Source organism: Wolffia australiana, chromosome 6 (assembly GCF_029677425.1).
Source record: "Wolffia australiana isolate 7733 chromosome 6, ASM2967742v1".
Taxonomy (NCBI): Eukaryota; Viridiplantae; Streptophyta; class Magnoliopsida; order Alismatales; family Araceae; genus Wolffia; species Wolffia australiana.
The window spans coordinates 9216593-9229308 of record NC_135840.1 but is presented as its reverse complement, the minus strand read 5'-3'; the positions used below and the strand labels follow the sequence as shown (position 1 = coordinate 9229308).

At 39.7% G+C, this 12716-nt stretch overlaps 1 protein-coding gene across 1 annotated transcript; it reads left to right on the top strand.

Annotated features, from left to right (window-relative positions):
* Positions 1–365: 365 nt before the first annotated feature.
* On the top strand, positions 366–3895 carry LOC144704198 (putative metal-nicotianamine transporter YSL6). Its single transcript, XM_078576511.1, has 7 exons — positions 366–806; positions 894–1066; positions 1308–1405; positions 1494–1631; positions 1757–1946; positions 2008–2140; positions 2834–3895. The coding sequence occupies exons 1-7, from the start codon at positions 446–448 to the stop codon at positions 3772–3774; spliced, it is 2034 nt and encodes a 677-aa protein (XP_078432637.1). The 5' UTR covers positions 366–445; the 3' UTR covers positions 3775–3895.
* Positions 3896–12716: the final 8821 nt, after the last annotated feature.

The window sequence follows — 12716 nt, the reverse complement described above, 5'->3', positions numbered from 1 at the left end:
AGAGAAGATAATGAAGAGACGAAGAGACAGATGCAGAGAGGGAGAGACGAAAAGATAAAGATAATGAAGAGATGAAGAGAGAGAGATGAAATTAAGAGATGAAGACAGAGATGAATATCTGAATAGAGAGACATGAATATGTGAAGAGAGAGATAAAGAGATTAAAAAATGACGACAGAGAGATATGAAGAGATGAAGCTAGAGAGAGAGAGATAATATACTGACTAAAGTAGAATTAAACGAATCAACAAAATAATTCTTTACTACTTTCATCATTATTCCGGCGCACCACAATTAATAGATTCAGAAATTGAACGATTTTGCATAAGTTCCCGGGACCCGAGCTTTGTCGCGGAGCACGAGACGGTTCATCTAAATACGCCACCGCCATCGCCCTTCTTCTCCAATCTCCACCCACCACAGAAGAGCGAGAGAAGAGAGAGAGATGGGGACGGAAGAGAGAGGAAGGGTGGGGATCGCAGAGCCGCTGCTACGATCATCATCATCATCATCATCAGAGGTGGAGGAGGAGAAGGTACCGGCATGGTCGGAACAGATCACGGCGAGAGGATTGGTGGTGAGCGCCTTGTTGGGAACGCTCTTCTGCATCATCACCCACAAGCTCAATCTTACGGTGGGCGTGATCCCTTCCCTCAACGTGGCCGCCGGGCTTCTAGGATTCTTCTTCGTCAAATCCTGGACCGGATTTCTGTCCAAGCTCGGTTTTTGGACCGCCCCTTTCACCCCTCAGGAGAATACCGTCATCCAGACTTGCGTCGTCGCTTGCTATGGCCTCGCTTTTAGCGGTAATTTCTCCTTTTTTTGTTTTTTTTTGAAAATTTTCAGCATTTCTTAATTACCCATGATGAATTTTTGTTGAATTCTTCCGTCAGGTGGGTTCGGATCTTACATCATTGCCATGGATCAGAGGACTTATGATCTCATCGGCGCTGGGTATCCTGGGAATCGCGCGGAGGATGTCAAGAATCCGTCTCTCGGTTGGATGATTGGATTCATGTTTCTCGTTGGTTTTTTGGGGCTTTTCAGCCTCGTTCCTCTCCGAAAGGTGTTCAATAATCTTCGAATTCTCGCACTTTTATCTAAGTACTCATCAGATCCTGTCATTTTTTTGATTACTTCTTCCGTGGAAATACAATTATTGTTTTAAAAAGGTATCTTGGATCTAGGATAGAAATAAACTAACAGAGAAAAAAACAATTCTACCCTTTGAAATAGGGATTAAATTGTTCATTACCAGAAAGTTCTCAATTTGAGAGTCTTTTAATTTTTGTTCTATTTTTCTCCAGGTGATGGTCATAGATTATAAACTGACGTACCCCAGCGGAACAGCAACTGCATTGCTGATTAATAGTTTTCATACCAACTCTGGAGCAGAACTTGCTGGGTAATCTCACATTTTGAAAAACTCCGCCCTCTCATGTTGATACTTAAAAAAATTATACCAAGTTATTGAGTAACGGCGATTGTCCCAGGAATCAAGTTCGATACCTGGGTAAATACCTGAGCATCAGCTTCATCTGGAGCTGCTTCAAGTGGTTCTTCAGCGGCATTGGGGATTCATGTGGTTTCGATAATTTCCCTACTCTTGGGCTCTTAGCCTTTAAGAACACGTATGAAACCAACCTTTTATTCTCAAACCCAAACTCTTTCACTTTTTCCTTCACTTTGGAATTTGCTGAATCAAATCATCAAGATCAGAAGATCTTGACCCTTGATTTCTGTCCTTGGTGCACAGATTTTACTTCGATTTCAGCCCCACTTACATTGGATGCGGCTTGATCTGCCCACACATAGTGAACTGTTCGGTCTTGTTTGGGGCCATTATTTCATGGGGAGTACTCTGGCCCTTCATTTCAGCACGGGCGGGGGATTGGTACCCGGCCGGGCTTGAGAGCAACGATTTCAAGGGCCTCTATGGCTACAAGGTTTTGATTCTGCCCTTTCTTTTTTTCCATGAACTTTGGTCTAAGGCTCCCTCTCTTTCAGGTCTTCATTGCCATATCCATCATACTTGGAGATGGGCTTTACAATCTGATAAAGATTGTGACAATCACTACCAGAGAGATCGTGATCGTCAGAGCCCAAAGTCAGCGAGTCCCCCTTCCTCTAACCTCCCAAGGTGGTGAAACGTGTTAAATTTTTTCTCTCCGTCGCATTTCTGACCTCCTACTTGCTGGTTTGTATTATTAGTATTTGATATCACTTATGACGATAACAGGAGCATGATGACAACTCATCATCGTTCCCTTCATTCCTCCTCACCCGGGAGGATTATGACGATGATGAAACCATCATTGTCTCCCATCTGCGGGTAGTATGATGATGACTATTTCGGCTTGTCACCTCTCATCTTTCATCCTCTGCTATCATCCCTGAGATAACGAGAGACAATGATGAAATCGTCAACGTCATTTGGGGGCGACCAGGATGATGATGACGATGGCGATGGCTGAATCATCATTGTGAGTCTAGCTGCAGTTAATGACAGTAGGGGATAAGATGGGGTGTGACAATTTTTGTGAAATAGTGCGCCGGTCTTAAAGAATGGATATTTCTTCAATCAAGCATCATGATGAAAGAAATGTTGCTTCAAAAATTGATAAGTTGGCATTCCTATATTAAGTGAAAATTTCCTGCAGCATGCCTAATCTTTATATTATATAGCTTTACCCTAAATAAACGGATACATTTTAAATCAACCATCATCGTTATTTATAAAATCTATACATTAGCATTGCAATAAGATAAGCTCTTGCATTAAAATGATCATTCACTCTTTAATCACATTAAGTCACTCCCGGTCCGATGCCAGGAAGAAACGGGGATGAGCCCGAAGCCTTGAAGGAGGAGAGAATCAGGAAGGAGATCTTTCTCAAGGAGGGTATTCCAACATGGCTGGCAGTGGCGGGGTACGTGGCATTCGGAGGGGTGTCCACGGCGACTGTCCCGCTCATCTTCCCTCAGCTGCGATGGTATCATATACTGGCCTGCTATGTGGGGGCCCCGGCACTGGCATTCTGCAACTCCTACGGCACCGGGCTCACGGACTGGAGTCTCTCCTCCACCTATGGCAAGATTGGACTATTCATATTCGCCTCTGCCGTGGGATCCAATGGTGGAGTGATTGCCGGCCTGGCGGCGTGTGGCGTGATGATGTCCATTGTGTCCACGGCAGCGGATCTCATGCAAGACTTCAAAACTGGATACATGACCCGGTCCTCACCTAGGTCCATGTTCGTTGCACAGCTGGCGGGCACAGCCATGGGATGTGTCATCGCTCCGTTGACTTTCTGGATGTACTGGACGGCCTTTGATATCGGCGCTACTGATGGAGCATACAAGGCCCCGTACGCAGTGATCTACAGGGAGATGGCGATACTCGGTGTGGAAGGGTTTGGGGCACTGCCCAAGCACTGTCTTGGCCTCTGCGGGGGGTTCTTTGCTGCTGCGCTGGCGGTCAACCTGCTGCGTGATGTGGCACCCGGTCGGGTTGCCAGGTATGTGCCGATCCCTATGGCTATGGCTGTGCCTTTCTACATTGGTGCCTACTTTGCTGTGGATATGTTTGTGGGCACTGTTGTGTTGTTTGTATGGGAGAGGATGGATAGGAAGGGGGCAGAGGATTTTGCTGGGGCAGTGGCATCTGGGCTGATTTGTGGGGATGGAATCTGGACCGTCCCTTCCGCCATCCTGTCCATCCTCAAGATCAATCCTCCCATCTGCATGAGCTTCCAACCCTCCTCTGGGAGTTAGAACCAATGAATGTGGTGGTCTTACTGTGGGCCCATTGTAAAAGGAAAAAACCTTTTATTGCCTCCTGCAAGTGTAAATATTATCATTTCTATTGGTCCATTTGATTGTTTGGCTGTGTTAATTAATACTTTATTGAGAACTAGGGAGAAATATTCTTCATGCAAGAACAAAGAGGGTGTGGGGTTGTTCCTAAAAATGGTCATATTCACTGGCTTCCGCATACCTGTCTTCTTATTCTTAAATCTTTAAATTCTGAAACTCTTAATACCTTAGATTCTTAATTTCTTAGAATCATAAATTCTTTAATCTGAAATTCTTAAGTTCCGATACCCAGATACTCACTCTCAGATTCCTAAATCTCGAATTCTCAAATTTTCCAATATCTCAGATTCTCCAATTCCCGAATTCTTTTCTCCCGGACTCTCAACTCTTACATTCTTTCATTTCTAAATTGGTATTGTTGAACTGAAACTATTAAATTGGATTAGAATTTGCGAGCAACAAATAATAAGAGGGTAATTTAGGCGCCTAGTAAGGGTTCCTCACAGTAGACTAGGAAATTTTTGAAACCCCTGTATCTAGCCTGTTTCAAGCTAGATAGACTAGCCCACAGGAGTCTCGGTCCCCAGCAGGTCTGTGTGCCCCACATGATCTTTCTCATCTCAATTTTTTTCCCGCAAATGAGGAGAAACTAGAAGGTACTGCAACGAGATCTCGCTAAATAATATGTACTATAGCATTTACATAAACTCAGTGCAAAATAACTATCTCGAGATGGAATTTAGGAAATTGAGTACCATTGCATGATGTTCTGGCCTGCTATTTATGAATGTATGATGGTAATGTTAAGTTGAGATGTGTGGCGCATGATGTGCGCAAGTGGGATCTACAATAGAAACTTCAAGATAAAATGTTATCCTCTTCAAATATCCAAACTTTGAAGGAAAAAAATATCCCAAGTATCTCAAAACTCGGGAGGTTCAGATAGTCCAAATCCAGTTCTATTTGAATGGAGTTTTTTATTTTAAATGAATCAGATCGTTTTATAAGTCAGAGTATGTATATATATCTGAATTTATTTAGCATTTTCAATATTTTTTATTTTTTGAGCTTTGTATAGTTTTTGTGTTACGTTGGCAATATACCAGATGGATGGAGGAGAGAAAAAATTAAACGTTTGAGATTGCATCAACTTCAAATTGTGATATCTAAGGACTGAAGAGTTTTGAGCTAAAATTTGGTTGATGGGTTTGTCTGTCTCCTCACTATCTAATCCTACCATCTGATCTCTAAATAAGCCCTCTCATCATTTTTCAAAAATGCACCCTTGGATTTTGTTCTAGCTAGGGTAAGTAAGTGATTTTCTTGGTCAAAAATCTTGGTAGGGTCCATTGTTGCATTCTGAGAGTGAAGGATTAAACGATTGAGTCTTGATCAAGACTCATTCAGAGAAAACACTACTTGGCCCCTTGGCTCTTGAGAGTGAAGTTAGTGAGAGGTTTGTCTTTTTTAGACTTATGTCTTCATCTTTTTCATAGGTTATCATCATCATCATCAAGGATGCCCTAGATTTTCACAATGACACATACCACTACTAATATGCCATTCATCCTTTCATACCCACCACTATCCCCTTCATCAGAAACGAAGGTAAAATCCATCCCACCAACCCCCATCCGTTCCTCACCAACGCATGTTCACAGACATCTCTACTGCAATTTATGATGCAAACTCATCCACTCATTACATTCATGCCACTATTATCAAACATTACCTGGTGCTGCCAATGTGCAATCCCAAGGCACTTAGAATTATTTAGGCTTTATCTCTAGAATTGTCTTGAAAATTTCTCAAAATTATTATAAAATTTAGATAAATTAGATTATTAGGACAAATATTTACTCGATTCCTAAAATTATTTGAAGCAATTTTCACTAGTTTTCTTTAATTTAATTAACTTTAATCTCGAGAAAAAATATAGAATATAAAAACATATAAAATCCTTCCACAGAAGAGGGGCGATTCGTCGGTGCTAACAGATTTTGAAGCCTTGACGACTTGAAGAAAATGTGGGTCTTTGCATAGACCGGTGAATTTACAGAACGCCAGTAGAGGAAGGGGTCTGGTGGTGTAATCTACAAGTAGATCCTATGATCCATGTGGTACAAGCTCCTCCAAAGGACGAGGCCGATAGAAAGTTCGAATTGGGCGGACTTTTCTCAGTACTGACGGCCTAGTCTGATGGCGAGTTCAATTGATTGCAAGATGGGAAGGGCAGACGTGCGCGCCCCACTTCTACATCACTAATCGATCAGCTTTCACCGATCGTAACACCAAGACTCTTCCAAAACAACGATGAAGATTGGAATTCTGGTTGCGAAATCAACAAAGGGGCAACATTCTTCTTCTTATGCATCGTCTTATTCTTCTTCTTCTTCTTTAGAAGGAGAGAAATAGAACCAAAATAACAGCCAATAATCAACAACGAGATCTGCAATTTTCCAAATGATCATCCTGTTTTCCCACGTCCACCCCTCCCCCTTCTTATAGCGAGGGAGTGGCAGTTGTGGGTGGCCAAATTGGGCCTCTTTTTAAAGGGAAAGCCTATTGGGCTTCCCCTTAAAAAGGGCTCTTTAGGGGGAGAAGAAGTCCAACAGGGATTTCTTCCCCCTAAAGATGGCACTAATCATAACTTAAAATAAAAACACAATCCAAAGGTAACGAAAAAAGAAAATTACACATAGACACACAACACGAAGCGAGACGGCGACGCCGCTTCTCAAACATGATAATGGAACTGTAGATTCTTCACGTCGGCTTGGGCTCCGCGATGGGTCAGGGCTAGATCGACGGAATGGTCCTCCATCATGGCATAACTAATGCCAAAGTTATGGTTTATCATGTATAAATTATTAATGCCACTAATATTTTCAAAAATGTACTTTCACTTAGAAAATTATTTTCTTCAATATTTGATATCTTAAATTCTGTAAAGTAACGAAAAAGTCAGAAAAATCAGAATATCATGTGAAAAATATGTTAAATCATTTTAAGCTGAATAATTGCATCCATATATTTTTCGTGTAAATATCATGTAATATCATGATGTTATTCTTGTAGTAAGCAAATAACCAAATTTATGAAACAACGGGAGATATCTAATATCCCATAAATTAGGGGTCTTTTTCTTTGTTAAATAACACAATTAAAAAAAGTATTTATTAATTTATTTATGGGAACAAAATGATATTCTTGTGCTCAAAACTCAGAGTAGTGCTAGCTCTAACTAGAAGTATGAGTCGATTGTAGGTTTTTCCTTCCTCCTATCCCGCTCGCTCGTTTTTATTTATCTGAAATCCTTGGTTCTGAAGCTTCACCGCTTCTGCGCCTTTGTTTCACGTATCCGTGGGGAGCAAGTATTAAAAACGTGAAATTTAAATTTAGTTTATGGGGTATACTTATATTAATTTTAAAAATATTACATATAATTTAACAGAATAAACCAGTGAATATAGATTCAAATAATGATAATGTGGTGAAAAGATATTTTTCATATTAACTTAATTTATTCAAAACTTATAAATAAAATTGGGAATGTTATTTTAGAAAATATTACTTAATTCTAAATAAATACCATAGCCACTACTGCGATAACATTGGTTGATGGGTGATAGGAGTGATGAGAATTGAGTTAACATATGGCTTTCACCATCTGGGATTTAAATGAACATGGCAGAAGATATGCACCAGAAAGTGGTGAAGTAGGGTGAGTGATGCAAATTTTACTGTCATTGGTGGCGATAGATATGGAGGTAAATGTGTGCAGACAAGTTGAAAAAGCAGGAGGTGGCATTCATGATGGCAAAACCTAGGCTATCCAAGATGAAAGAGGAAAAAAAGGAAAGATGTGAGTCTAAAAAAATGAAGATCACAATAATCTTGTTGTCAAGTGCCCAATGAGCCAATTGTTACTTTTTCTTCATATGGCATGATCAGATCATTGATCTTTCAATCTTTGATCTTCACTAAATGAAAAAAAGACCCAAATGAGATTTTTTATGAGCAAAATACTTTATTAATTGTAATTAGGAACAAAATCAAAAGGTTCCTTTTTAGAACAAGGGCGTCAATTTTAATTCTCAAGAGAAAGATGGGGTCTATTTTTTTCCTGAAGTAATATTGACCCGAAGCTCCTTCAAGATCATCAGATATCACCATTTGAAGTTAGACTAATCTGGGCCCTTAATTTTTCACTCCTCATTAGCAATCTATATGTGGCATGAAATCATCAGACTTCCCAACAATCTACATTTTAGTCTGTACTTGATAGTATTATATTTTATTCTCTGACATACACCTCAATTAGACATAAATTACAAAAATTTGCATGCAATAATGTACTTTAATTTGCTGAAAAAAACAAGAGAATACCATAAGTACCCAGAGAAAGAGAAAAGAGCGAGAAATAATGTTAAATTTCAACTACCTTTTTTACAATTTATTATTAGTCTCCACGTGCGTTGGCGTCTTAAAAATGGGCAAGACATATTGTAAATATGTTTTCTTTTGTTTCTGTCGGCTGTGATTTTTGTGAAATAAAACGTAACGTATAAAAATGAGCCATTATTAATTTTAGCAGTTGGCCAATCATTCTACGCTGCCAATGATTGATCAAAGCTAATCATTGGCCACAATCTGAATACTTTCAATTGTGACACCTGGCAAGGTGTACCAAATAAAATAAAATCTACTTTTAGTTTTTGTTTAACTTGCCTAGGATATGACTAAGGAGGGGGTGAAATTGGTTTCTAAATTCCTTTTTTGTTTTATTCCTATTTAACTGTGCTAATTTAATATTTTGCCAACCGAGTAAAGTGGTGAAGGAGATTTTAATGCAGGTTGGAGACTAATCCCATACTCGTGTCCTGGGGATATCTGAAACTGAGTTCTTAAAATCTGAAACCAAGTTTAATGTCCCCAAGCAAAACCACTTGGCAATAGAGATACATGGATATGAATTAAAGAAAGAAGCCAGTAAAGAAAAGCCCAAGTCCTCTTGCTCCATAGACTTGTTGATGCATGTCTCTTCCAACACCTCTTCGTTCGACTGTGCATGTAGTTTTCTCTTAGGCCACTTATTCTAGTCTGAAAAACCTCTAGAACTTCCTAATAGGGTGCTACTATCGGTATTTGTATGCAATATCTATAATCAGATATCATGGTATCCGTTCTCAAAAAAATTACAGATGCGGACAATATCAGATTCAGATATCGATAGCGGCTATTTTTATCTATTGCTAAAAGAATAACCATTTCAGATAACATTAGATTGATACCATATTTGATATCAATATCATTTAGAAGATAATGATGCCAATATCGAATACAATATCAGAACGAATAAGGGATACTGTGGGGGAAATTTGGGTTTTTCCTCTATCACACAAACTAGATATTCAGGTTCAATTCCTAATTAGTACAAAATATATAATGCATAATCTATATATTGTGATAATGTAGATTGACAAAACACTAATATGAAATTAATGCTAAATTAATGTTACACATTGATGTCAACTTAGGAAACTTAATCAAATTTATACTATAAAAGAAAATATTGCAAGTAAACATAACATATATCATTTTGTGAGTTTGAGGTGACATAGTGTTTCATTCCACAAGCGGTAAGTTGCCCTTGCTGGAGGTTTGGGGTGATGGAGGTAGCCTTTGATAGATGTTGCAGGAGATCTGATACTCGATGGGTTTAATCATTGTTGGAGACAAGTTGTAGCAGGTCTAGTAGATGTGGTCAGCCCATGGCGTAGAATACAGATCACGGTTTCCTAGGATGTGTGGCTTGACTATTGGGTCAATTGGAGTCAAGTGAAGGCTTGCAATGATGCATCTCGAACTAGCCTGAATCAATTCAATTTACTCTGATGATAGTGGAAGAACATTGGTAGTGGTGTTTGTGTTATTTAAGCGAGGCCTGCCACTATTGTCAGTGTCAGATTCAGAATCAGAGCTGATGACTTGCACAGTCGAGTCTCGTGGTTTCTTAGCGAGGTGTTGAAGATCAATCACATACTCCGTCATGGTATGCATCGAGGTTGGGTTGCTACTTACTCAAGAGGTGGCATGGCAGCTGTAATGTACTACGTGGCTTATGTAATATTTTCTATGAGATTCAAATATAAAGTGAAAAGTCTAATTCTTCTTCGGGCTAACAAATATCACATGCCCAACTTGTAGCAAACAATGTACTCATATTATCCAAAGAGTAACAAAATAGAATATGTTTTGTCTTTGAACTAAAAAACTGGCATCGCAAAGAGTATCCGCATCGCAACACTTTGCAAACTATGTCGTAAGCCTATGTGCCCTATCGCTCCAAAGGTACCGCGACATATGAAGTTAATAGATTGTTACTTGAGAATCCATATGCTTAACATAAATTAAGATAAATTTGAATCGTTCCTGATGTTTCTGGGTCAACATTAATTTCACCAGCAAGAAAAATGTCATACCATTTTATTTTTTCCCCTCGACACCAATACTTTACACAAACAGGTACCTCAATCCTTGGCCCCTCCAAATACAATTGCTCATAAGTGACAGATGCTCATAATTGTTCTAATGGAGCACTTGTTGCAGACCCTGATAGAAATTCTCGTGCAATTTTTGCTTACGCTAGATAGACAAGAACACCCTTATTCCACCACAAGGCATGTGCAGTATCTCCCTTGGTGTGTTGTACATAGGAAGGTCTCAAATTCCACCAAAAGGGGGGGCTAGTGAGGTTGTTCTTATAGAGGGTTCACTACTAATGGCTTGACTGACCCAAGCCTTTGATGGTTGTTGTTTTTGTATCGCATCGGAAATGTATGATGTTTGGTGTTGTAGGGAGAATTCCTCAAACATAGGAGACAACCTTCAAATAGGATGCATCATCAAACATTGACCCCTTGTGAAATGGATCAAGTAGCACGAAATTGAGGACGACATCATGGTTCCACAACAACTTCTCATAGTCAGCTAGTTTTGTTTGCATCGCAATGCATGCATCCATCAGTGATGCTCATTCATCTTGAGGTAGTCTCTTGCTAGTGAATAATGAGCATTCAGTAACCTACTTTATGACATCCTCCATGTGCCATGATAATGCCCTCACCACGAGGAGGACATCTCCAACAACAGACTTCTTTAATCGACTAACATGATCTATTATGTCTGCAAAAGGTCCCAGTAGGTAGGCAAACTCATTCATCAGTTCCAATGCTTCACGCTACATCAATCACATCTCTCTTTGCATTAGCGTCTTCTAGCATCTCGTGCGTGCTACTCCACCGTGTTGGGCAATCAAGCGAGGGCAACCTTGGGTTCAATTTATGTGTCCCACAAAGATCAACATAATGTATTTCTTGCTTTGTTGGTCCATGAATATCTAAACTACTGTTCTCACTTTAGTAACTACATGCTTGAGTGAATCATTGCACCGATGCCATGAGTTGTCCTCTTCAACTATGTGTCTAGTGGGAATATAAAAAGTTTTCAGTGTAGCTTGAACGACAATGTTCACTATGTGTCTGACATATGGAACATGTCGTTTGAACCTAAACCCCATGCTCCAATCAAATAATTTCATCCCCAATATGGCCATCATTCTTTTGTTACCAAATGCATTATATGTGGTCACCACGCATATCTGCAATGGAAAGCACATTAAACATTTTATCCTACTTTCAACAAACTCCATTACAAATTAAGACTATTAACATTACTCACCTTTGATTCCTGTCCAAATTCTTCAAGCACCTACACAAGAATGTTCGCCATAGGTTCCCCCTCATGCTGCCTACAAAACTTGCGAACGGTGAGGACACGTTCATGATACGACCAATGAGCATTGATCCAATAGACCGTTGGATCCATGCATTTTCTGCCATCCAATAACCTAGAAGTCCACATCCATTTTCTGCCATCCATGCATCTGTTGTCACAAACACACAACCAGCATCTGATTACATGTGCATGATCTCCACCTTCATCCGCTCAAACAACTTCCTCATCCATGTTTTAATGACCCGTGCACTAGAAGAGGGCACCTCAGTCTGTATCGCATCACCACGTCTCCTTCCACACATTATTATCAACTTAGTGCCATGGTAGGTTAGTATGACATACTAGCCAACTGATGATGTCTTTCCTCTCTTCTGGCATTTCACCCCTCCAGGGCCGCCTTCTGCCAAAGAGACCTGATGTCCCATGGTCTGCTGAGTCATCTATACAACATTGCATACTATTGTTGCCCTTCAGCCCATCATGTTCTTTCAAATAAAGAAATCTGAAATGGTGCCAAAAGATGCTTGTACTCAGGTCTGTTGGGGCTTTAATTTCACAACCTTTGTCACATTCTTTATGCGACAAATTTCACACTCATGTGGAATCCGCAAAAATTGTAAAGTACTTTAGTATGGGGGATCCTTTTGCTCTTCCATGAAGCTCTGACCCATCAACTGTATGTTCTGCTAGTAATTTTGCAAAAGCCAACTCCTCATCTAGTTGGGGGAAGCGCTCTCCGCCATCAACATGGCACTTGGTTGGGTGAAGATTGAGTTCTATATAAGAAGTACGGATGTTCAAAAATTGAACTCTATATAATATTGAAAAAATGGATTATCCATTAAAAATGCAAAGCATCAGAAGACGACATTGAAGGAGCACTCTTAACGTTTAATTTAGAAACAAAAATCCAAAAAAGGAGAGAAAATCATGAGAAACAAATTAGGAGACAAAGGACAATGATAGTAAAATAAAATGGAAGCGAAGTATTAGAAACTCATAGATAACTGTCTTATTTTTGCCCTGTCACATATCAAAAAGTCTCTCCCATAATATTACAGCTTAGTTGAGGAGAACACTTACTGCCACTAACTTGTTTT